The 27,268-nt window shown below is 36.6% G+C and overlaps 1 protein-coding gene across 9 annotated transcripts in view; it reads right to left on the bottom strand.

Annotated features, from left to right (window-relative positions):
• Positions 1 to 27,268, bottom strand: part of LOC117991065 (potassium voltage-gated channel protein Shaw-like) — a 408,219-nt gene that overhangs the window by 311,125 nt on the left and 69,826 nt on the right. For all 9 annotated transcript variants that reach the window (XR_011237882.1, XR_011237881.1, XR_011237884.1 and 6 more), the window contains 3 exons: positions 9,597 to 9,714; positions 2,398 to 2,592; positions 144 to 824 (listed from right to left, as the gene is read on the bottom strand). Coding sequence is in view for 4 of the 9 variants with exons in the window: in XM_069505071.1 (XP_069361172.1) it covers positions 144 to 824; positions 2,398 to 2,592; positions 9,597 to 9,714 (994 nt within the window). In the remaining 5 variants the exon portion in view is untranslated. The remainder of the gene's footprint in view (positions 1 to 143; positions 825 to 2,397; positions 2,593 to 9,596; positions 9,715 to 27,268) is intronic.

The raw sequence follows: 27,268 nt of genomic DNA, 5'->3' as shown, positions 1-27,268 counted from the left end.
GACAATGCTCTACAAATCTGCTATCTTCTAAAGGTCGATATATATTACTTTCTGCCGCGTAGGTACTGTAGCACAAATTGTCCCTAAATGAAATAAATAAATCCGTTTAGTACCAATATTTAAGAAAAATTAAGATTACTTACACCAGCCAACGCGCACAGAGCACCGACGAACATACCAACGTAAGTCTTCGGCGCCATGTCCCCATACCCCACCGTTGTCATGGTAACCAGCGCCCACCACAACCCCAGCGGTATGCTGTTGAAGTCATTATGCGGATTCGTCTGAATCCGCTCCGCATAGTACACCAGACTCGCGAAAATCACAATCCCAAGCACCAAGAAAAACACTAAAAGCGTCAGTTCCTTTGCGGACGCTCTGAATGTCTGAATGAGGATCTTAAGGCCGGACGAATGCCTGGTCAATTTAAAAAGTCTCATAATCCTAATTATCGAGAAGAACTCTAGTATGTCCGCGTTCTCGACGTGGGACGCGTACTTTTGAAGGATCAAATCGATGTAGAAACTCATTGTGGCTATATAGTCGATGATGTTGACGGAGGATTTGACGAATTCGCATTTATTGGGCGAGGATATGAACCTAACGAGGATTTCGAGGGTAAACCACGCGTTGCACACACACTCGATGTAGAAGAACGCCACGTGAGCGTTAGTTTGAACCTTGTCCAACGCCCAGCCAGGGGACTGGTTCGCGGTAGTCACTGTGTAGTTTCTGATCACTGGCACTCTCATGTCCGGATGCGTTTTCAAGCAAAACGATATTATTGATACGCAAATAAAAAACACTGATATCACGCCGATTATCTGAAAGGAGAAAAATATGATAATATCAAGGAAATGATTGATGATTAGGTACACCTAAAGGTATCAGCCAAAATTCATAGTCAATCTACCTATCTGCAATCTGTCGATAAGTTAATTTACAATGGTGTAATTTAAGAAAAAAATATGGCCATTTTTGACAAATAATAAATTAGCCCTGCTAAAAATATTATAATTAAATTGATGATTATTATTAACTAGTTCTTAACTATTAACTAGTAGGACTCCGTACCTCAAAAGGAAAAACGGAACCCTTATAGGATCACTTTGTTATCTGTCTGTCAAGAAACCTAAATATAGCTGATAATATCAAGGAAATGATTGATGATTAGGTACACCTAAAGATATCAGCCAAAATTCATAGTCAATCTACCTATCTGTAATCTGTCGATAAGTTAATTTACAATGGTGTAATTTAAGAAAAAAATATGGCCATTTTTGACAAATAATAAATTAGCCCTGCTAAAAATATTATAATTAAATTGATGATTATTATTAACTAGTTCTTAACTATTAACTAGTAGGACTCCGTACCTCAAAAGGAAAAACGGAACCCTTATAGGATTACTTTGTTATCTGTCTGTCAAGAAACCTAAATATAGCTGGTATGAGGGGAAAAATCTGAAAACCGTGAATTTGTAGTTACATCACAAAAAAAATTAAATTGTGGTCTAATTAAACTAATAATTAGTATTTTCAATTTTCTTAGTAAGATAACTATATCAAATGGGGTATCATATAAAAGGTCTTCACCTGTACATTCTAAAACAGATTTTTATTTATTTTTATGCATCATACTTTTTGAATTATCCTGCAAAATGTCGAAAAAATTAGACTGCAGTACGGAACCCTCATTGCGCGAGCCTGACTCGCACTTGGCCGGTTTTTTAATGAAATTAATGCTATTTGTAGAAAAGTAGAGTTAGCTTGTGTACAAAAGGAGGAGATGTCCAACACACAGGGTGCTTAATTTATCAACGTCAAGCCAAAGCCGGTAAAGTGAAACACATTAAAGCTAAGAAGTTTGTTAAAACGTTTAAAATGAAACTAAAAGTGCTTCAGTTGTCTATAATTAAGTAATTAATGTTATTAAACGATTGGTATGAAAGGAGAAACTAATGGCTAAAATTAAAAAATAATAATCCATCGTATCATTAATTTGTCATTAAGTTATCTACTAATGGTCGAAGTTAATAATTAATCAATCGATTCGCAATCTGTCAATAAGTTACTTAGCGAAGATGTTAAAACTATCAAAAATAGCATAGTACACTATTTGACAAATCGTTGCTTACTATTTATAACTTATGCTCGCGACTTCGTCCGCGTGGACTTCAAACCTCTATTTTACCCCTTTAGGGATTGAATTTTCAAAAATCCTTTCTTAGCGGATGTCTACGTCATAATAACTATCTGCACACCAAACAGCCCGATCCGTCCAGTAGGTTGAGCCGTGCGTTGATAGATCAGTCAGTCAGTCAACCCTTTTATATATTTAGAAGTAGAAGAAGAAGAATTGAGGTACAGAACCCTAAACAGGGGGAGGTCATCTTACCTTAGCAGCGTTAGAACTATAAGGCTCATCGAACAGCGACCACATCTGCGGCTTGAGTTGCTGCCACCACGAGACCGTCCCGTTGTAGTAGTCCTCCTCAAAGCCGAACTTGCGAGCCACCTCCTCATCAGACGGCTTCTCCGTGTCCAGGTCCAAGCGGTCCAGGACGGCCAGAGTTTCCTGCGTGTCTCGATGCTGGAACAAGGATTTTTAGGTTACTTTACAGGTACATCTTCTAAATATATAAAAGGAAAAGGTGACTGACTGACTGACTGACTGACTGACTGACTGATCTATCAACGCACAGCTCAAACTACTGGACGGATCGGGCTGAAATTTGGCATGCAGATAGCTATTATAACGTAGGCATCCGTTAAGAAAGGATTTTTGTAAATTCAACCCCTAGGGGGTGAAATAGGGGTTTGAAATTTGTGTAGTACACGCGGACGAAGTCGCGAGCATAAGCTAGTATTAGTATAAAAACACGATAGCCTAGTGAAGAATCAAATTTAAATCAACTTAACGACTTTATATCAATAAAGTCTCAAAGATTTCCGTAAGAATTCCGTCCACGTATTCGTCCGAAATCAGTTAATTCCGGAAGTGATTTATGCAGAAAATTTTTCCGACGACAGTAAAATTCAACAAGCTTTCAATAAATTTTCGGGCAAATTTATTCGAAATTCGTAGAATTACCAGAGTGAACTAGAGTGAGAGAACTCTCGGTTTGAATTCCTGAATCAACGATATGTCAAATATTAGGCTATGGTGACATAACATCATAAAAAACCGGCCAAGTGCGGGTCAGGCTCGCGCACCGAAGGTTCCGTACTATAGTCGTGTTTTTTGGACATTTTGCACAATAATTCAAGAACTATGATGCATAAAAATAAATAAAAATGTGTTTTAGAATGCACAGGTGAAGCCCTTTTATAATATGAAAACTCACTTGATATAGTTATCTTACTTCAACAATTTAAAATACTAATTATTAGTTCATGACTACAATTTAATGTTTTTTGTGTGATGTAACCACAAATTCACGGTTTTCAGATTTTTCTCGTTATGTCTGCTATCTACCTACCTGCCAAATTTCATGATTGTAGGTCAACGGGAAGAACCCTGTAGGTTTCTTGACAGAAGACAGACAGGCAGGCAGACAACAAAGTGATCAAATAAGGGTTCCGTTTTTCCTTCCTTCCTTATAACTTTTTTGTTATTTGATTGATTTAATTAGTTTTTTCAGTTTACGTCATTATTTTTATTATACTTTATTATAAAGTAATAAAAAAATTGGAGTCAAATACCCAATTACTACGTTTCAAATTCAGTTGGAGATTCGATTTGCAATGGGAAGGGACAGCGTGAAATTAAATGTCAGGATATTAATGTGATAGAAATTTGAAAAGGGCAGGTCGGAATGAACAATATTAATTATTATCACCATAATACCTACTATCTGACACGTACAATTCCTTTCGTGTGGTTGTGTGGAATTACATTTTTAAAAATCGCGTGAGATTTTTTTATTTTCCTGCCTATCAAATACTAGCTTAAGCCTGCGATTGTGTCCGCGTGGACTATAAAATTTCGATCCCCTATTTTACCTCTTTAGGGGTTGAGTTTTCATAAATCCTTTCTTAGCGGATGCATACGTCATAATAGCTATCTGCATGACAAATTTCAGCCCGATCCGTCCAGTAGTTTGATCTGTGCGTTGATAGATCAGTTAGTCACCTTTTCGTTTTATATATTTAGATAATATGGATTCATATGCAGAATTTACTACTTCTCAGACCTGGGCGCGTTTGGAACCCTCGTAGCTTTAGTTCTAAGTTCTCGTAATTAATTATGACCCCTGTATCATATTACAAATCCAACAACTGACTATCAAAAAGTGTAAATTTATCTATTTTGAGTAAAATATGAATTGATTCTTGATTATTAAGGAAACACGTTTAAAATGTCTTCGCCCCTTGTACGCCCAAGCCTTAAATCCTTAAGACGCTGTAGGCTACTTCTTAGTCATGCTCGCTTTATTCGAAGCTCTCCTGTCTCCAATTGGATTGTTAGAAATGAGACTCCATTCACTAAGCCCGTCTCCAGATAAACCTATAGGATTATATAAAGAGAAAATTGTTAAGGCTTGTGTAACGCTGCCTATATCGATACGAGTAGGTATCGATACTTTTAAAGAAGGTACCTACTCATGTTAATATCAAAAGATGATAATAATCTTATTGTGAATAGTCATTTGAGTAGGTATCGATGTGGTATCGATAATTCGATGGTGTCGACATCCATAAAAATAATGGACAAGGACTGTCATGTCAAAAAATTGTCAATGCGCAAAACGTTCCGTTACTGCAAGATGACTTATTTTTAATAAATTATAATAATTTCTTTCTTTTGACTCCCATAGAGCCCGTCTTAGAGCCTCAATAATTTTTAAATAAACATTTTATAAACTTTTGATTATAATTAATATAAACTTGTGCTATGAACGATTTTTCCTTGATTTTTAAATTATGTGGGTCCATTCTCGCCATCCTCCTTTAAACCAAAACTGAATATAATATTTCTTTAATATGGAATCCTTAGAAACTCGTAGAACAAAACTCGATCTCATATTTTTATTTAAGATTTTCAACAACAAAATAGATTGTTCTTCTCTTTCAAATAGCTTTAAATTAAGGGTTCCTTCGAAATATCCTAGAAAACCTTTAAATTCTTCTTTATCTTTTCCTCGACGCTCAACAGTTATGGGTGCTAACTCGCCAATCCCTAGAATAAGTCAACTTTATAATAAGCTCAATGTGCTAGACATACACGCGGACTCACTGGTTAAATTCCGGAATTCAGTTCATATGGCATTAAGTAAATTACCATAGTAATTTACTTGATGCCATGTGAACTGCTTACCTACATTTGTTTATTAGTTTAGAGTTTATTTATTTATATTATTATTATTTTTTAATTAAGTAACTTTTTTAGTAGTAAAATTACCTGACACATTCGCATGCGGTGATTACTTTTAATTAGCTCGTCATATTATCTTAAAACTTTTGTATTGTTAAATTTGTATTTGATGTATATGATTAGCTGTTAGTGATCCAAATAAATGAAGAAAAAAAAAAAAAAACCTGCTGCCAACATTTGCATCCGCGAATCTTGGCAGCAGATATTCGCATTCGCGTCCGCGAATGACCAAAATATGACGTTCGTTACATCACTAGCACCTAGGTACACAGTTTCGGAGTGAATTATTAAGAGGGCAGGTGTCTGGGCGTGGAACTTTAAGTGATTAACCAGACTGTGTTACTAGGGTGTTTTTATTGCCTAGAAAAAGAAATGTTTGTTTAACTGAGCTACTTCTAAGGATTTGTATTCAAAGAGAACTAGATTTTGATATTTGCAGAGATATCGTTCTACAAAATGTCTTCAATTTTTATACGCATGCCCATTGCCCATTGCCACTTCAGCTTCGCAACCCGTTGAGCTATGTCGGTTACTCTAGTTCTCCTACGGATCTCCTCATTTCTGATTTGATCACGTAGAGAAACTCCAAGCTCTCTCCATCGCCTGCTCTGAGTTTTCAAATGAGGCCCATAGTTAGCCTCCCCACTAGATGGACACACAACAAACATTTTTGTTTATTCAGATACAAGTTAGCCCTTGACTGCAATCTCACCTGGTGGTAAGTGATGATGCAGTCTAAGATGAAAGCGGGCTAACCTGGAATGTGTATGGCAGTTTTTGTTACTAATCCCACGCTCCTTTGGTTTCTACACGGCATCGTACCGAAACGCTAGATCACTTGGTGGCACGGCTTTGCTGATAGGGTGGTACTAGCTAACTAGCCACGGCCGAAGCATCCCACCAGACCAGACCAGAAATTTAGAAATTATAAAATTTCAAACCCCTGCCGGAAATCGAACCTCCCACTAATAAGACAACAACGCTTACCACTGCGCCAGGGAGGTCGTCAAAACACGAAACACCAAACATCAAACGAGTCTGCAGAAGCCGCTGTATTCAGGCAGCGCAAGACCGTGGTGGCCTGTGGAAGTCCCTACAGTGACCTTTGTCTAGTAGTGGATATCAAATAATGATATTATATCACAATGATGATGATGATGATGATGATGATGATGATGATGATGATGATGATGATGATGATGATGATGATGATGATGATGATGATGATGATGATGATGATGATGATGATGATGACCACGGTATTAATTTAATCTAAATAATATATAAAAGGAAAAGGTGACTGGCTGACTGAGTGATCTATCAACGCACAGCTCAAACTACTGGACGGATCGGGCTGAAATTTGGCATGCAGCTATTATGACGTAGGCATCCGCTAAGAAAGGATTTTTGAAAATTCAACCCCTAAGGGAGTGAAATAGGGGTTTGAAATTTGTGTAGTCCACGCAGACGAAGTCGCGAGCATAAGCTAATTTTCTATTAATGCTCTTGAATCGTCCCCTCGCGTCGAAAAACGGCGAAATATTATGTACAATACATTTCATATTTTGATACTCATATTTCAGACGAGGTGTCAACCGAGAAATAATTTTCAGAATTTCCTAAGTATTTTTCATATTATGAATAACCTTCGTTGAAAAGAAACACTTTTACGTAGAAAATTATATAATTTATTCAAATGTAAAATAAATAATTCGATTCGATTAATTTGATTTCGGTATGTTTTGCTAAAGTGGTATGTAGGAATAAAATATTATATTACCAGATGATGCCCACGACTTCATCCGCGTGGATTTAAGTTAATAAAAATTCCGTGGGAATTCTCTCATTTTCCGGGATAAAAAGTTGCCTATGTCAATTTCCGGGATGCAAGCTATGTTTGTACCAAATTTCATATAAATCGGATAAACAGACGCGCCTTTAAGGATCCCGTGGGAACTCTTTGATTTTCCGGGATAAAAGTCTATGTCCTTCCACGGGACGAACGCTAACTCTGTACCAAATTTCATCAAAATCGGTTAAACTTTTGGGCCGTGAAAAGCTAGCAGACAGACAGACACACTTTTGCATTTATAATATTAGTATGGATATTGGAGTAATACTTCTTTACGCTAGGAAAGAGCACCTTTTGAAACTTTAAAAAAAAACCGGCCAGTTACCAATTACACTCGCGCACTGAGGGTTCTTTGCCTTACGCCTCATCTGTGTAAATAGCGCCTTAAGCTGCGAGGGAAAGGTAAAAAAGAATAACATAAAACATATAAAAAATCCGATATCAAACATGATACTATCGATAAAAACCCTCTAATAAAGCTTCTTGCTCGTAAAAACTGAACGTTATTCGATGTTCCAGAGACATGAGTGAAGTATGGAACATATAATGTTAACTTTTTGCCCTAAATAAGTACTCAGTAAGAGAGATCGCACTTACAAGAGTAAGGGCCGGTTGTTTCAACAAATTTTGACGGACACGTAACCTTTAAATATGGCGCTAACGAACGTAAGAAAAGAAAGAGCGTTGATTCAGCATCTATTAGCGCTAACGTTCGTTAAAAAGTTACGTTTACGTTAACCAGTGCTGACACCATTGGTGATCGTCAAATCAGTTCGTAACTTCATACTTCTTACAAACGGAATATTTTATTTACAAATTATAATGGAATCAATTGAATTCAATGCTTTTAATGGTAGGTAGTTTTTTTGAGGATGAAAGAGAATTTTTAAAAAAGAAAAAGTGTTTAAAATGCGAAGTAGCAATATCAATAACTATATAATTTAATATAAAATGAAATAAAAAAGGATACGGAAAAGTAAGTTAATTTTTAGGGTTAGTTTCGTAACCAGAATAACAATGACGAACAGTTTTTTGTACAATGAAGCAACGCTCTTAAATTAACAGGATGTTAAAATTCGTCTACGCCTGTTAAATTTTAACGAACGTATCTTACGAAGACCAATGGTTTGAAACAACCGGCCCTAAGTGCTCACTCTAGCCAGTTCATCATGGGTAGGGAGTTCGAATGGCTTTCTTAATCTAGGGAACTATAGTCGACGCATTTTAAACTGAGTCGTCGCACTTACAGGTCGTAGGTAAGTGCGAGCGAAACAGACAGATAACTCGAAGACTCAGTTTAAAATGCGTCGACTATAGCGGAATGCGATGCAAATTACTGACAAGATACCAGTGAGGAGAAAATAGGAAGGCTCAACTCACCAGCCTCGTCATCGAGGTCTCTACATCTCTAACTGTAGGCTGTAACACTACGGTGGCCCCATGGTGGGTGTTCGAGACTCGGAAGCGACTCAGCCAGCGAGAGGCAAGTATCTACCCTCACTGGTGATTTTTTTATCAACCCAAAATCGAAAAGTTCTAACAATACTTACTGTTTACTGTCTTTCGCGCCGTAATTTTGTTTTTATAAAGAACTACTTAGCTTATGCTCGTCAGTTCGTCCGCGTGGACTACACGAATTTCAAACCCCTATTTCACCCCCTTAGGGGTTGAATTTTCAAAGATCCTTTCTTAGCGGCTACCTACGTCATAATAGCTATCTGCATGCCAAATTTCAGCAAGATCCGTCCAGTAGTTTGAGCTGTGCGTTGATAGATCAGTCAGTCAGTCAGTCAGTCAGTCAGTCACCTTTTTCTTTTATATATTAAGAAGATATTAGCCATGTTAAATGACTAACATTCCCCTTTCCTCTCCAACTAAGCGTCAGGCTTTGTGCTAGGAGGTACGACAATAGTGCAACGAGCGGGGTTTGAACCGTCGACCTTTCGGTTTCCAGTGCATTCCTTTACCGGTTGAGCTATTGAGGCTCTAAATTCGCACGCGAGTGAAGAAGAGGCTTTAAACATTTTTCATTTAAGTCTGAAAGTTTCCTTTACACGTCCGCAAAGTTCTCTCGTTTCGTCCGATGTTATCGAAAAACGTCCGCGCTCGTAAAAACCGGCACGTCACAGTTTATTGATGCCTTTTAACGATACAATAACGTTTGATATTAAGGAAACTTTTATATTAGTTACCGCAAGCTGTAATCCGCAACCTTGTAGGTACGTGTGGTGTTTTTCAACGCTTTGTTTGTCTGTCCGTGGTATTGTAGCGCTGAAACGCTGGGAAAGAGTACCTAACCTAGTTCACCTGAGGAGGAGAACACTCCCCATGTTATACTATATACTTTTTTAAATTTATAAGGACTTACCTGAGTGTACGTCATCCAGCAGCAAGGCTCCACCTGGTTGGCGTCCAGCCCCCAGAACTCCAGCTCCTCCTCGAACAGCGGCCCGCAGACGTCTGTAGGGTAGTGAAGCTTACCGGTTCTACAACATAAGAGAATAAAAGAATAGGTTAGGTTTTCATAAAACGTAAACTAATTGAAAAATCCTAATACAATGTAAAGGATTATTTAAATGATAAGCAAGCTTGGGAATGAGTTGCTTAACGACTTTGTGATAGTTCTAATAAGTTTCAATAATTTTGTAAAGTGGTGATAATAAAAAGAATACCCGGCTGAGTTTGTTGTGGGCTCTTCTCAGACCTGGGCGCGTTTGGAACCCTCGTAGCTTTAGTTTTAAGTTTGCGTTATAATTATCACCACTATATCTTACAAATCTAACACTATACCAGACAATCAATAAGAGTAATTTATTACCTATTTTGAACAAATCATTTGACTTTGACTTTGACATTGAGGTATTAGTACTTATAATGTCGTCTTTATTATATTATGTCGACTAGATGCCCACTACTTCGTACGCGTAGATTTAGGTTTTTAAAAATTCCGTGGGAACTCTTTGATTTTTCGGGATAAAAAGTAGCCTATGTCCTTTTCCAAACTTTTGTCTTAAACTATAACCCTCTAACAAATAAACCTGGAATAGCGGTGGAATAGTTATACTTACTCTGTTTTGTCTTTTGCCTTCAAATGTCAAATTACTGATGACAGAGAAAGACAAAACAGAGTATAACTATTCCACCGCTATTCCAGGTTTATTTGTTAGAGGGTAGGTATCTATGCAAAAAAATCACGTCGATCCATTACTCCGTTGCGACGTGATTGAAGGACAAACCAACAAATAAACACACTTTCACATTATTTTATAATACGGGTAGTGATCCTAATCCTAATATCCTAAATCCTAAATATGTTATAAATGTGAAAGTGTCGATGTTTGGATGTTTGTTACTCAATCACGCGAAAACGGCTGAACGGATTTGGATGAAATTTGGAATGGAGATAGATTATACCCTGAATTAAAACATAGGCTACTTTTTATCCCGGAAAATCAAAGAGCTCCCGCGGGATTTTGATAAATGTAACGACCTCCCTGACGCAGTGGTGAGCGCTGTGGTCTTATTATTGGGAGGTCCCGGGTTCGATTCCTGGCAGGGGTTTGGAATTTTATAATTTCTAAATTTCTGGTCTGGTCTGGTGGGAGGCTTCGGCCGTGGCTAGTTACCACCCTACCGGCAAAGCCGTGCCGCCAAGCAATTTAGCGTTCCGGTACGATGCCGTGTAGAAACCAAAGGGGTATGGGTTTAATTAAAACTGCCATACCCCTTCCAGGTTAGCCCGCTATCATCTTAGACTGCATCATCACTTACCATCAGGTAAGATTGCAGTCAAGGGCTAACTTGTATCTGAATAAAAAATAAAAAAAACCTTCACGCGGACGAAGTCGCGGGCATCAGCTAGTTGAAAATAAATGTCAAATGAGCTCGGTGTATGTATGTATGTATATACTTTATTGCACCACAGAAACACAAATGACAGGTTACAAAAAGAAATCTTAATAAGTAGGTACAAAAAGGCGGTCTTATCGCTAAATAGCGATCTCTTCCAGACAACCTTAACGCTAGGGAAAAAAACGAACAAATGGACAATGGGAGGTGGTGTAAAATAAACCTAAATACCAATAGCTAAATAAACTAAACCATATAATAAGAATATAAAATACATATTGTTAATACACTAATACATACAAATAAAATATAATAGACATACATAAGACTACATAGATATATATACACATATAGATTTAAATAATAAACTATGCCGTTACTGATGATAGCAAAGAGATAGGTAATGATCTTTGACGTCAATTTTAAATTAGTTAAGGGATTCAGCACGATGGATTTGCGAGGGAAGCTCGTTCCATAAACAGATAGCAGTGACCGTGAAGGAATTCTTAAAGTATTTTGTCCGATGTGTAGGTGGCGCTAGAATGAGTTTTCCCGCTGATCGTAAAACTCTATCTGGTCTGTCATGGCCTAGAAATTTGAAATTTTCTTTTAAATAACTTGGAGTCATTGGATTGAACAATACACAGTACAGAAGAGAAACAATGTGCAGATTCCGGCGAAAGCGAATGGGTAACCATTTGAGCTTTGAACGAAATTCGGAGACATGGTCATATTTGCGCAAGCCAAATATAAACCTAATAGCAAGGTTTTGAATTCGCTCAAGTTTATTAAGTTGGTCCTCGGTTAAATCTTGCTGGTTGGTGCTTGCGTCTGCATAATCGAGAATAGAGAGCAGTAAAGATTTAGCTAACATAATCTTAGTAGGATGGTGGCTATCGTTCAGTGTTAGACACTGAGTTAGCGAATCAGTAGGCTGGGACTCATGATGCAGACAAGTAAGTTATCAACGAGACATCAAGGCAGTGAAATTAATAATGCATGGTACCAGAATGGTAAGCCAAGAACAGTCCACCGCACAAGTTTTGTTTGAGTTTCGACGAAGTTTTAAACTTCCAAACTTGAAGGGTCACAAACTCGGCGATAGACTTAACAGCTATGGGAGCGAAAAGTGGGAAGTTTGTCATTTATTAATCACTAGCTTATGCTTGCGACTTCGTCCACGTGGACTACACAAATTTCAAACCCCTATTTCCTTATCCTTAGGGGTTGAATTTTCAAAAATCCTTTCTTAGCGGATGTCTACGTCTACGAACTAAAAATACTTTTTTACATTTGAAAATGGCGCCATAGAGCCGCCATATTGGTTGTTCAAAAAAATTATAGCCAGTGTCTGTACCCTATATCATTCCGAGTGACATGATACCCCTAATTCAAATCTGTTCAGGCAATTAGAAGTTATGGTGGAATAAAGAAATTCACATAAAAGAGTAAAACGGCAAAGCATTTAAGAAATAAATTTTCTTTCTTTAATTCTTACATGCACCCTGAAAATATATATAACTACTCTTTTCTAGCCAATCATTCATACTCCGAAAAGTTAGAGGGTCCCGAATTGGATCCCTCGCATAAGAGGCCGATGTGACGTCTTAACCATTGGTCTATCACGCTTAACAGCTACATATTGGTTACAAATTCCAAACTCGCTCAACGATCTGTTTAATCACCCCGATCTAAAAGTGCGAACTCTGACATTCATTGATTGGGTCGATTTGTACCCGGCAGGGTTAATGACGCCTAATATGTCCCATAAAGCCTTTATCTACATCGTTAACCCGTCCATTTGCACCGACCTCGAACGTGACAGTTGAATTTAAACTAACGCAAATCTATTTTAACTGTTTTTACTTAACATGCCAAGAGCGAGTCAGACTCACGCTCTGACGGTTCCCTACTACAATCGTATTTTATCAACCACATGTTTTATGTAACCAAAAATTCACGGTTTTTAGATTCTTAAGCTCATGTCTGCTATGAGACCGACCTTCCTGCCAAATTTCATGATTCTAGGCCAACGAGAAGTACCCTATAGGTTTCTTGACATCTGTCCCCGTAGTATAAGATTTTACGTCTCACCAAACGTTGCTAGAATTCGAGAATCGAAACAAAATAACATCAAAGTAAAATGGACCTAAAGTGCCTTGAATTGAAGTCAAAAATTCAATGTCACTGATTTTAATTTCGCAACGTTTCCACTTGGAGCGCTGGCTGTAGATGTGTAGACAAACTTGAGCTTTAAAAGAAGACATTTAAGATCCAGTTTACTATAACGTGGAAGTGTTTCGACACTCGAATTCTGGTAACGTTTGGTGAAACGTAAAATCTTGTACTACGGGTACTGGATACATCTCTATATTGGGGTTTGGTGCAAAATCTGATGAGTGGGGTTTGGGTGTTATGTCCGGTGCGTCTTCCTCTTCGTCGTCACTGATGTCTACGTTGAGGAATATAATGAGGAACTTTCCCAATCTATCTTTAAAAACCTCATAAATGGCGATAACCTCAAATAAAAATGGAGTTATTTGACAATCTAAACAAGATTTATATTAGAAGTGTCGCCGGTAGAGGGCGATAAATCTGTCAACACTAAACCGACGGGTACAGTCGAAAACAACGCGTAAATCAACGGCTAAGCTATTGATGCGTCATTTGGGCTTATAGTACGCGACAGGTTGAAATGGCAATCGGGGCGCGAACGCCCTGCACACCCGCACAGCCCCCGCCCGTAAATATCCATTATCCGTACTAATATTCATTGACTTATATATTATTTCGTATGGACAGGGCTATTGAACAAACAAAATGGCACCGACTCAGTGGTGCTTTAGCACCAATGCAACCTCAGTGACGTCTGGATTTCTGATTTATTTGGTTCAGAAACCGTGAAGAAAATTGTTCGCTTGGGCATATCTTGGCATTTATATCGATGCTAATATTAGTATGGATATCTGTTGCGGTAAGGTGCTGGTGCTGTGTTACAAAACAATCACATCGGCCTGTGGTTTTTGACTCGTGAAATTGTTATTCCAAAAGGGCGTTCCCGACCTCACCCCGATAACAAAGGTGGTTGAAAACAAACGAACTGTCGTGCCCTTATCAATTGAATTAATTTGCTCGAACCGCGTCCCGATGGAATATGACTGGGATCCCCAATTTTAGATAAAGGATAATACAAGTAGAGCCTCAATAGCTCAACCGGTATAGGAGTGGACTGAAAAACGAAAGGTCGACGGTTCAAACTCCGCCCGTTGCACTATTGTCGTACCTACTCCTAGCACAAGCCTGACGCTTAATTGGAGAGGAAAGGGGAATATTAGTCATTTAATATGGCTAATATTCTTTAAAAAAAAAAAAAAAAAACCTTGAAGTGAAGTAAACACTAAAAATTATAAAAATATGATAATAATTTGTAATTGACTTTAAGGAGCACTGATATACTTATACATGATGTAATCAGAACGCATGCAATAACGAAGACAGTCGATAGTACTGATGATTACTCAAACTCATACGATACCACAAAAAAAACACGCGAAAAAAAAATTAATAAAATCCTATAATTTTGTAAAAGTTTACGATATATTGCAAATATAACATCTGACTGACGCTAGAGTTCAACGAACATTGTGAAAGCAGGTCAATGCCGTGTCGTAGACGGGGCATTGACCCGAGTTTTGCACGCTATACATTGCGGGTTTGAAAAATTCTAAATCACTAAAAGTACAAAACGAGACAAATGGTTATTGGTATTGGATTGTGTTTAGGTAGTACAACAATAACGCTAAGTTTTTGCTAGCGTTCTAGTTACATCATGTATTAAACTAGATAATGTCCGTGACTTTGTTCGCGTAGATTATTTATTTTAATTTCAGAGGAACTCTTTGAGTCAGGACTTTTCTTTTCGCATAAGTACATATTTCAAATGTCATACATGTACATATTAATACATATTAAAAATGTACATATATGTACATATTAAAAATTTTCTGAAAATGTCAGAGAGAACTGCCACTCAGTACACTCATTCAAATACAGAGTGAAGCAGTATTACCTATCATTAATATAGAGTATTTTATATATTATATGTATTTATATTTTTCATATATTATGTATATAATTATTTATGATAAGTATTATTATTGTATATAAGTTGATTTGGGTATTTATTATAAGATATTTATGTAGTTTATTAGATTCTAGTACCTCAGACCTATTCCACTTCTTGATACGCCTTACTCACAACCTTGAATGGGAAGCTGGAAGAAATCTCTGTTTAGAGATAAGCATTTCCGATGTAACTTAATTTATTATTACTTTGTAACTACAATTTTTGGTACATGAATAATAAAAATAAATAAATAAATATTTAGAAAATATCTAATTTAACATAGCTTGATTCACAGAATATAATAATTAAGTAGTATGTAGTAAGCTCTTGAAATCACTTGGTTGGCAATATTGTTAAAAAAATATACCTACCTAAAAATATTTCATTCATATTCGTTTTGCGGTCGGTTTGATATGAAAATCGTTTACAATAAAACCTTTTATTTTGTCCATACGTCAATTGCTTTCCACGCATTTTCCACGTTTGTCGAAAACCTTTGCACATTTTAATATTATGCAGGTATTCTTTTTGTTTTTAACTTTTATAAAATACCCAAAAAATATATTTTTACTGTGAATTCTTTTGTTCAGAATTATATCGGTGATTCAACAAACTCACTCTTGCGTTAAACTGTTGAACGAGATTCAGAATTGTAGTATTTTTGACGAAAATTGAAATGCTCCGAGCGTTTCGTAGTCTTAATAATAAACTGTGACTTCAATAAAAAATTAAAGGTAAAATCAAGCTTAATTTATGTGACTGGAAATGTAAAATGATTGAATAGGTACTAATTTTCATCGTCATTATGATCATCCTATCACCGGCCACTACTGAACGCGGGTCTCCTCTCAGATAAATGGTTTAGGCACAAGAAGTACCTAATACTTTTTATTTGTTTTTTTACTAGATGATGCCCGCGACTTCATCTGCGTGGATTTAGGGTTTTTTAAATCCCGTAGGAGTTCTTTAATTTTCCGGGGTAAAAGTAGCATAATATGTCCTTCCCCGGGATGTAAGCTAAATCTGTACCATATTTCATCAAAATCGGTTAAACTGTTGGGCTGTGAAAAGTTAGCAGACAGACACACTTTACATAGGAAATATAGTAGTAAGTTATGTACGTAGTATTAAGAGCGCCACCTCGCCTACAAACTGGCCCACCAGTTTGGCGAGATAGATATGTAGGAAACTTTGTAAAATTATTATGAATAAATAAATTAAAAAAAAAAAAAACATTTATAATATTAGTATGGAAGTATGTATAGATTTTCACAGCGCCAAATTCGAAATTTTTCTTATTTTTGCTATAGCGGCATTAGAAACACATAATTGTATCCATTACGTTGAGGCTTAGCAACAGGATCCCTTCTGTAACCTTTGAGTACGGAACCCTAAAAACGACTAATAGACGCCGTCCCTACTAGGCTCCTCTAGGAAGCCCTTGCCGTCAATTTGTTAGCCTAAGCCAAAATACTCCCATAAAACCATCTAAGCATAAAACCCTAAACAAGTAAGTGACAAAAGAAAATAGACAACTGTTTACAAACACTATTTATCTAAGGATCTACAAACATTACAAAAAAGAGGTTGTAAATAAATATTGTAGTGCTTCAAGTGTTTTTCCGATTGACTTCCTACGCAGAAAGATTATGTTACACTTACTTACGCCCGCGACTTCGCCCGCGTGGATTACACCAATTTCGAACCGCTATTTTACCCCCTTAGGGGTTGAATGTTCAAAAATCCTTTCTCAGCGGATGTCTATGTCATAATAGCTATCTGCATGCAAAATTTCAGCCCGATCCGTCCAGTAGTCTGAGCTGTGCGTTGCGTTGATAGATCAGTCAGTCAGTCAGTCAGTCACCTTTTTTCCTTTTATATTATGTTACATTTAGACGTGCCACAATCATATTATGGACTCCAGACAACTTTTACAAACTTTGCAAAGTTTCCAAGATTTCGGAGTTAAATGTGACATTTCGACGAATGAAAAATCACGTCGTCTCCGATTTGAATAAGTGATGAATCGCGAGTATTTACATTGAAAAGCGCTTCAGCTTTTATTTCCCGAAGTAGGTATGTAGAGTGTAGACCGACCTTGATATAGGTTTCCCACTTTTTGTGTGTAACTCATTGTGTGTACCGTAGGAGAACTAGAGTAACCGATATAGCTCAACGGGTTGCAAAGCTGAAGTGGCAATGGGCAGGGCACATAGTTCGTAGTTAGAGATAGATTATACCCTGGATTAACACATAGGCTACTTTTTATCCCGGAAAATCAAAGAGTTGCCGTGGGATTTTGAAAAATGTAAATCTAGGTCGAAGTCGCAGGCATCATCTAGTAGACAAATAAGATAAAAGTATAAAAGTCTGATTTAATAACAATCTGTTGTGAACTTCATCGACTATGAACAAAACATCCTCTTTATAAAGAAAATGCTTTACGAAAATCCTGTTTAATATAAGCGATATTAAAAAGACACTGGATTGTACTCCAGAGTCCGGATAAGCTGATGGCACAATTTTTAATTACAATCGCTCTCAATATTGTAAGGAATTTAAATATCGAGGAAAAAGGCTTTTGTTTGCATTTTCAAATTACTTTTTGTGACGTTGTAAATTTTGAACTACTAATTAGCGTTTCGCTTTTAATTAAAATCTATTTTGTTCAAAGTATGTTGGTGCCACCTAGCATCAAGGTGCAGAACTACGCGTGGGTCGATGTTCAGAGTTCATTCGAGCCACAATAGATGGCGTTTGCTTCGTTGTCAATTGTCGTAAAAATAAAACAAAATAATTAAATAAAACCATAATATCATTTGTTTATTGTTAAGTCATTAACAAAACGGTTCTTAGAATATATCCTTAGGTTCCGCAAATATTCAAAAAATGAATTGGCTTTATGATCAAACTAACTGAGAGCGGCGACACTCGGGTTGCGTCTGGCAACACCGATAGGTGAGATTTAGAATTTTCCTGGAGTCAACATGTGAAGACGAATTTTTTTCGTTCCAGGAAAATCTCACTTCTTTTCGCCCATGGCTTCGCCTGGGAAAATACAATAGTCATAAATTTTAGTCATCCTAACGTATTTCAATGTTTCATCAGTTATGGTGAGTGAAAAATCAAGTAATGTGGATTCGACAAAATGGCGGTTTGGTTAGAGAAAATCCTAATCTCATGATTTCTTTCAGTTCCAGTTATTTTAACTTCCCAAATAAATGAGGATAATGGGTTGTGGGTGGACTTCTGAAAACCATTGGTGGCCAGGAGTTCAATAGGTGAGTTGTGTTTGATCGGGAAAATTCCACGTGTCGAAATTTTCACACAGCACAAATTATAATCTTGTTTTTCTTTGTTACAGGGTTTACGTTTACGTTTACGTTTTACGTTTAGCTTCAGTTTTCCGTTTTAGTTTTCCGTTTGCGTTTTCGGTTTTCGTATTTATTTCTTTTGCACATTCACGTTGACAACTTAATTGCTATGGATAAGACTTGGTGAAAATCTTTGTAATGAAACATTTCGGTTGTGAAGAATCAAATAAATTGAGTTTTGGATCTTGGCCGATGCCGTCCAGCTACCTTGCAGTCTTCGCACCTACAAGTAAGCAAATGTTTGTATCCTGCAACAGTTTAGTGAACCTTCTTAGTGTATGTGTACAGTAAGAACCCTGTCTCTACTACTGAGCTTTTATTTTGAAACAATTTTATGAATTTTACTGTGTCATTGTCTATTCCATGCCAATGGCATCTTAAATTTTAAAACATAGATTTTATGTACTATCTACCTAAGGCATTCTAATGTATCTAAATTAAGTCTTGGCATTAAGCTAGAATAACTAAGCATTATTAGCCATCACTATGTATTAAGCGACCCCGGTAAAAGTTACATTAAAAACAATTTTGCCTAACATCTAGCAAATTTCATTTATAACACCTCATATACATTACAAGGGAGTCGACGGCTAGCTTCTATTCTTTACTAGGTAGATAGATCAAGTAAAGTAAATTATTATTTTCCTCTAATCTTTGTAAGGTGGTAGATTATTCCGTATCCGGGTATATTTCTATTCCGCCCAATTTACCACCCTTACAAATGGCGCCCGAACGTTTTTTTATATAGTTATTTCTGTATATTTTGAGAAATTTTGTGAATTTTATGAAATGTACTCCGCTGATTGTACAATTTTCTAAGTAGTGACACATTGCAAAGAGCACTAAGCTGTTTTTTATGGTTAACTAACTAAATAATAACTAATAGTTAGAAATTTTGTTTGATAGTTTAAGTAATTTTCTGAGTATAGTCCAACAGTGGTTTTTTCTTATTTAATTAACACATTATAAATGGTGTTTATGCCGTTCAATTATGTTATTTGACTTACCTTGGAGGTGTATAAGTGAATGTTTGCCTTCAGTTTAGTAATAAACATTGCTTAACTGAGTTGTTGTTGGGTATTGCTTTCAATAGTAAGTACATCTTATGTTTGAAAATTCCGGTAACTTAGTATAATTAAAGTTTTGAAACGCTATGTCCTGTTAACTAGTTACACACATACATTTATAAATACTAAGAGTTACAACTTGTGAAACTAAATATATAAACTATATTCAGAGATTACATTAAGTTCAAGTATGAAGTTATGAACAATTTTTTTTCAGTGACTTGATACTTCATTATTTTGTTGAAATTTTGTTTAGAGCTGTGTTAAGGTTATGATAAAAGCTACTTCACACACAAAACATGTTAAGTTTAATTGAATGCTGGTAGTTTAAAGTGACATTTAGAAACAGATTTTGTTGTATTTTAGGTTATGTGTTAAAAGTGTAAAGTAACAGCCATCAAACCATTGCACAATCTCTTTGTTTTTTTTGAAAGATAATATGCTAGTCAGAGTTCATTGCAACTTTGTTGCCTGTTTACTTTTGTAATTGTAAAGGTTGTAACACACTATGTACTCATAAAGGTGATACTGCACCTTACAATCATTTATTCAATTTTGGGAAGTTTTATTTTGTTATATTTTGTTTACTATAGTAATAATATGTGCTTGTATTATTAACAATATTTTGGAATAGGAACATAATTGATAAAATAGGTTAGGATAGACTTAAGAATATTGTTTTTGTTGTGTATTTTGCTTGTGTATATTTAATAGTTTAAATAACTTCTTTTGTGTTTGTGTTTAACCAATTTGTATAAGGCTAAACATAGACAGTTACACAAGCTCGATATTTTGTTAAATGTGTTTTGACTTAACACAATGGAACAGACTTTTGCCCAGTTTCATTCACTTTTGAAGGACGAATTGTGTTATGAGGTATCCATTCGTTCCGAAACTCCAGCACCTACAGTGCTAGGTTTAAAGAAACAGTTAAAACAATTAATTCAGGAAATTCCTTCTGAATCAATTTTAGAGACGGATTTCACTTCTGAAAGTGAGTTAGGGGTTATTACTAAAAAACTTCAAGACTTAGAAGATTTATTAAAAAAGTGTTCTGACACTAAAGATAGACATGCCCTCTGTAGGTCTAAAGCTTTAGCTTCACATTTGTACTTTAGAATTTTGAGAATACAGTGTTCCGAACTCAGCTTAATAAGTAGGAAGAGTGAATTACATACAAAGTTGCAGAGTTTGATTTCCAGATTAGATGCTGACAATGAGTCGTCTCACGACGAATCACTGGATTCCGAGAGTACCGCCGTTGACTGCACTGGTGATAAAAATGTTGCCAAGTGGAAGTTACATTTCAACGGACAGGGTGATCCGCGCAGTTTCATCGAACGCGTTGAGGAATATAAAAGATCTTATGGCGTTTCAGATGGAAAATTATTTGTTTCTGCATTTCATCTTTTTACAGGCCGAGCATTGTTATGGTACAGAGGCAACAAATGTCAAGTTTCGTCTTGGTCAGAATTGAAAACTTTATTTTTAGAGGAATTTGATGCAGTAGATTATGACTACAGGTTGCTAGGTGAAATTCGAGCAAGAACACAAGGCTCTGAAGAACCTGTGTCTATCTATTTCGCTATAATGTTTTGCATGTTTTCAAGGTTGTCAACACCACTTTCCGAAGAACAAAAGTTACAAATTTTATTACATAATATTCGCCCTTTTTACTCAGAACAATTAGCTCTTGTTGACATTAAGTCTGTCGCAATGTTGAAGGAAAAGTGTCGCAAACTAGAGGCTGCGAGGCAGCGTTCCGCCTTATTTTCTGAGCCTACTAACAGTAAGGCAACTTTAAGTTCAGAGTTTGCTTACAAACAAGTGACAAAACAGATAAACACACTTTCAGTCACACCTGCACCTAAGGTTGATACAAGTAAAGGCACTAATTTTACGAAAACAAATAAACAACTATGTTACAAGTGCGGCAAGGGTAACCATTCCTTTAAATTTTGCAGGACAGTTCCGAAATTTATTAGATGTTTTTCGTGTGGACGTCAGAACTTTACAGTAAAGACATGTCCAAGTTGTAGTAAAAAGGCGATTAGTAAACCCGCTCCGGACAAAAATTCAAAAAACTAATTAGTAAGAACTGTGCAGAGACACAAGTAAAGAACTTGGTCATTAACAACAAAACATCCCTTTTACCTGACACAGTTCTGTATTCAGTGGATAAACGAGACTTTAGGCCACATTTAAAGGTTTTTGTTGACGGTTTTGAGATTACAGGTTTACTAGATTCCGGTGCTTGCGCGTCAATTTTGGGTAACCAGGCGCACAAGGTTTTTTTGAGATTCGGTTATAAATTGCATAGCAGTATTGATACCACATTTTCAGTGGCAAATGGAGACAAACTTGATTGCATGGGTTATATGTTTATTCCGATTACTTATAATTCCGTAACTCACATAATAAAATTTTTGTAGTACCCTCTATAATAGCGGATGTTATTTTGGCTGTGACTTTTGGAAAACATTTCAGTTAGCCCCTGGCATTTTTGATAATTTAGAATTAATTAAGGCACCTTCTCAATTTTACAATATTTGTGCGATTGATAATGAACAAATTCATACCATCACTTCTTTTGAAAACTTATCATCTCAACAGAAAGAATAGCCCAATCTGTAGTAAATAAATTTTTAGATATTTCTTCAGAGAAAATTGGATTGGGTAGAACAAAATTAATTGAACATGTTATTGACACCGGTGATGCCTCGCCAATAAAAATAAAACAATATCCACTTTCTCCCGAAAAGAAGGAAGCTTTAAGTAAAGAGTTAGATAGGATGCTGGAAATGGACGTAGTTACTCCGAGTGAAAGCCCTTGGAATAACCCAGCAATTTTAGTGAAAAAGGCAAATGGAGACTGGAGATTTTGCCTAGATTGCAGGAAATTAAATTCAGTGACAAAGGGGATTCATACTCAATACCGTACATTCCACAAATTCTAGATAGCTTGAAAGAGGCAAGGTTTTTATCATCGATTGATTTAAGTTCAAGTTTCTGGCAAATTCCGTTAGCTAACGACTCTCAGGAAAAAACCAGTTTTACAGTTCCTGGTAGAGGGTTATTCAAATTTAAAGTCATGCCGTTTGGCCTATGCGGTGCACCAGCACGACAGCAGAGGTTAATGGACCAGTTATTTAATCAAAATTTTTGTAGTGATATTGAAAATGGAATAGTATTTTGTTATATAGATGATATTGTTATTTGTTCTGCTGATTTTGAAACCCATTTAATTTTATTAAACAGAGTTCTGGATAAACTAAAAATGGCTCAACTATCCATAAATTTTGATAAATGTAATTTTTTTAGAAACTCTTTGAAATATTTAGGGTATATAGTGGATGAATTTGGTTTACGCACAGATCCTGGAAAAGTTGCCGCAGTTTTGAACTTTCCGACCCCAAAAACTGCACAGGAGGTAAAGATTTTCCTAGGCACTTGTTCTTGGTACAGGCGCTTTATTAGGAATTTTTCAACCATCGCTGCACCACTCAATAGACTAACGAGTAAAGGAAAGAACGCACCTAAATTTGAGTGGAGCGAACAGGCAGAGGTAGCATTTAATTCATTGAAGAATGCGTTGGTAACCGCACCTGTTCTTGCGGTACCGAATTTTGAAAAACCATTCAAAATACATTGTGATGCTTCTGCATATGGTGTTGGCGGTATGCTAACGCAAGAAACCGATGGTTGCGATCATCCCATTGCGTATGTCAGTAGGAGCCTAAATAAAAACGAAAGGAATTACAGCGCGACGGAACGCGAGGCTCTAGCTGTGATTTTTGCAGTGGAGAAATTTCAGGCTTATTTTGGTTCCAAGCCAGTCACAATTATCACAGACCATGCATCCCTAAGTGGTTCTTAAATTTAGAAAATCCCTCAGGACGACTCGCCAGATGGGGTTGTAGATTATCACAGTATAATTTTGTTATCGAACATAAGAAGGGTTGTGATAATGTAGTTCCGGATACCTTGTCGAGACTCATACACGTAGATGTAGTTGGTGATCGTGATGATAACTCTAGTCAACAAGTTTTGGTAGATGACTGGTATGACAAAACATTTAATGGCTGTAAAATCAATCCAGCAAATTTTCCGAATTTTTGTATTTTGAACGATAAACTATATCGTTACAGTAAATGTAAATACCAGCTTCTCAGTGAGTTCGACTGGAAAGAGGTAGTCCACAAGAACGACATCCTTAGAATTATGCAACAAAACCATGCAGATGCAACTGCAGGTCATTTTGGTGTGTTCAAAACTCATCGCAGATTATCCCTCAGATATTTTTGGCGTGGTATGTATAAGGACGTGGTTGAGTACGTTAAGAATTGTGATACTTGCTCTGCGTATAAACACACGACATCAGCCACTCCAGGTCTGCTAGGGAAGCCTAAAGTCTGCGAGAGACCTTTTCAGGTCATTTCGGCTGATTTAGTCGGACCTTTGCCTAGGTCTAAATCAGGATTTACATTTCTTTTTGTGGTGACGTGTTGTTTTTCGAAATATACAATGTTGTTTCCGTTACGGCGTGCCACAGGTGCCGCTGTTGTTAAAGCGCTAGAGAATTTTGTATTTTTGAACCATAGTGTTCCAGAGACTGTGATTGTGGACAATGGGTCCCAATTTACAGGATCTGAATTCCGTAATCTCATTAAGCGTTATAATATTCCGAAATTACACTACACACCACTGTACACTCCGCAAGTTAACCTTGTTGAGAGGTACAATAAGGTTGTTATGACTGCTGTAGCCGCTTTTGTGAAAGATAACCACAGGTCCTGGGACGAAAACCTGTACAAGGTCCAGTTCGCCATAAACAGTGCGGTTAATGAATCCACTGGATTCTCCCCGTTCTTCCTTGTCCACGCTAGAGAACCGGTTTTAAATGGTTCCTTCTATAAGGACACGGATAAGGAGTACGAGGCCGGAATTCCAAGGGAGGAATACGCAGGAAAGTTTGGAAATTTGGAGGACATATTTGGTCAGGTTAGGAGAAATTTGTTTCAGGCTCATGCAGAGTATGCAACGCATTACAACTTAAGGCGTAGGTCTGCAAGCTATTCTGTTGGGGATATAGTGTGGAAAAAGACCTATCCACAAAGCGACGCTACAAATTTTTTCGCAGCTAAGCTGGCACCTAAGTATGAAAAGTGCAGGGTTGTCAAGGTTTTGTCACCTTTGGTTTACGAACTAGTTAGAGTAGCTGACAACCACCCAATAGGCACTTGGCATATTAAGGATATTAAGAAGTAGATATTTGCCATTACTTAGTTTGGTCTAAACTGTTTGAATATTTAAGTTATCAATATTCAATTAGGAATTTGAATGAGTGTAGTGATGTTCTGAGTTAACAGTTACATTACCATGGTTCAGTTGAGGAGGATTGTAGTGGATGTATGTAGGGATGAATATGTGATGATTGGAATGCTTGTGGTAGACCAACCGGTTGAGAAAGTAAAAATGCAAATATCGTATTTTGGGGATAACGAAAAGGGGGGGTTTTGTGTTTTGTTTTCGTTTTCCTTCTAGATAATGGATCATTTCTGTTATTTTTCCGATTCTGTTCCGAGATCTATTTTCTAGGAGAGTTATTTCGTTTTTTTTTTTCTCATATTCCGATTTTGATTCGGTTTTATTTTTCCGAATGGGATAGAGAACGGTTGCCATATCAGATGGACCCGTTCACAACCAGTTTTTCCGTATTTGTTGAGTAACAAATATTAAGATGGTAGTTTAAAAGAGTGAACCACCGTAGGCCTAGACGCATTCTATCAGTCAGCTGAAGAATGATGCCAAGATGTTTCCACTCAAGTGTCTTAGACACCATGAAGTTTTTTTGTATATATTCTTTTTAGAAGTTAGGGTTGTGTAGTTAAGTATAATGTATAAAACCTTACACTGTTTTCAGTATATTTATTTTGTTAGACAATTTTCCTTGTTAGTAGTAGATGTGCGTTCACGCGTAACTTCTGTGTTTTTTTTTGTTTGTTTGTTTCAGGCAAATTGTTAGTAGTTGTTGGATGACGCTGAGGGCAGCGTGGTTCAACCTGTTGAACCTTTTCGTAGGAGGGGAAGTATTGTGACGTTGTAAATTTTGAACTACTAATTAGCGTTTCGCTTTTAATTAAAATCTATTTTGTTCAAAGTATGTTGGTGCCACCTAGCATCAAGGTGCAGAACTACGCGTGGGTCGATGTTCAGAGTTCATTCGAGCCACAATAGATGGCGTTTGCTTCGTTGTCAATTGTCGTAAAAATAAAACAAAATAATTAAATAAAACCATAATATCATTTGTTTATTGTTAAGTCATTAACAAAACGGTTCTTAGAATATATCCTTAGGTTCCGCAAATATTCAAAAATGAATTGGCTTTATGATCAAACTAACTGAGAGCGGCGACACTCGGGTTGCGTCTGGCAACACCGATAGGTGAGATTTAGAATTTTCCTGGAGTCAACATGTGAAGACGAATTTTTTTCGTTCCAGGAAAATCTCACTTCTTTTCGCCCATGGCTTCGCCTGGGAAAATACAATAGTCATAAATTTTAGTCATCCTAACGTATTTCAATGTTTCATCAGTTATGGTGAGTGAAAAATCAAGTAATGTGGATTCGACAAAATGGCGGTTTGGTTAGAGAAAATCCTAATCTCATGATTTCTTTCAGTTCCAGTTATTTTAACTTCCCAAATAAATGAGGATAATGGGTTGTGGGTGGACTTCTGAAAACCATTGGTGGCCAGGAGTTCAATAGGTGAGTTGTGTTTGATCGGGAAAATTCCACGTGTCGAAATTTTCACACAGCACAAATTATAATCTTGTTTTTCTTTGTTACAGGGTTTACGTTTACGTTTACGTTTTACGTTTAGCTTCAGTTTTCCGTTTTAGTTTTCCGTTTGCGTTTTCGGTTTTCGTATTTATTTCTTTTGCACATTCACGTTGACAACTTAATTGCTATGGATAAGACTTGGTGAAAATCTTTGTAATGAAACATTTCGGTTGTGAAGAATCAAATAAATTGAGTTTTGGATCTTGGCCGATGCCGTCCAGCTACCTTGCAGTCTTCGCACCTACAAGTAAGCAAATGTTTGTATCCTGCAACAGTTTAGTGAACCTTCTTAGTGTATGTGTACAGTAAGAACCCTGTCTCTACTACTGAGCTTTTATTTTGAAACAATTTTATGAATTTTACTGTGTCATTGTCTATTCCATGCCAATGGCATCTTAAATTTTAAAACATAGATTTTATGTACTATCTACCTAAGGCATTCTAATGTATCTAAATTAAGTCTTGGCATTAAGCTAGAATAACTAAGCATTATTAGCCATCACTATGTATTAAGCGACCCCGGTAAAAGTTACATTAAAAACAATTTTGCCTAACATCTAGCAAATTTCATTTATAACACCTCATATACATTACAAGGGAGTCGACGGCTAGCTTCTATTCTTTACTAGGTAGATAGATCAAGTAAAGTAAATTATTATTTTCCTCTAATCTTTGTAAGGTGGTAGATTATTCCGTATCCGGGTATATTTCTATTCCGCCCAATTTACCACCCTTACATTTTAACTTTGAATATTAAATGAAACCACTTAGCTCGTTTAAAA

The sequence above is a fragment of the Maniola hyperantus genome, chromosome 19 (genome assembly GCF_902806685.2).
Source record: "Maniola hyperantus chromosome 19, iAphHyp1.2, whole genome shotgun sequence".
In the NCBI taxonomy this organism is placed as follows: Eukaryota; Metazoa; Arthropoda; class Insecta; order Lepidoptera; family Nymphalidae; genus Maniola; species Maniola hyperantus.
The sequence above is the reverse complement of the archived record's forward strand: the minus strand, read 5'-3'. Positions and strand labels throughout refer to the sequence as shown.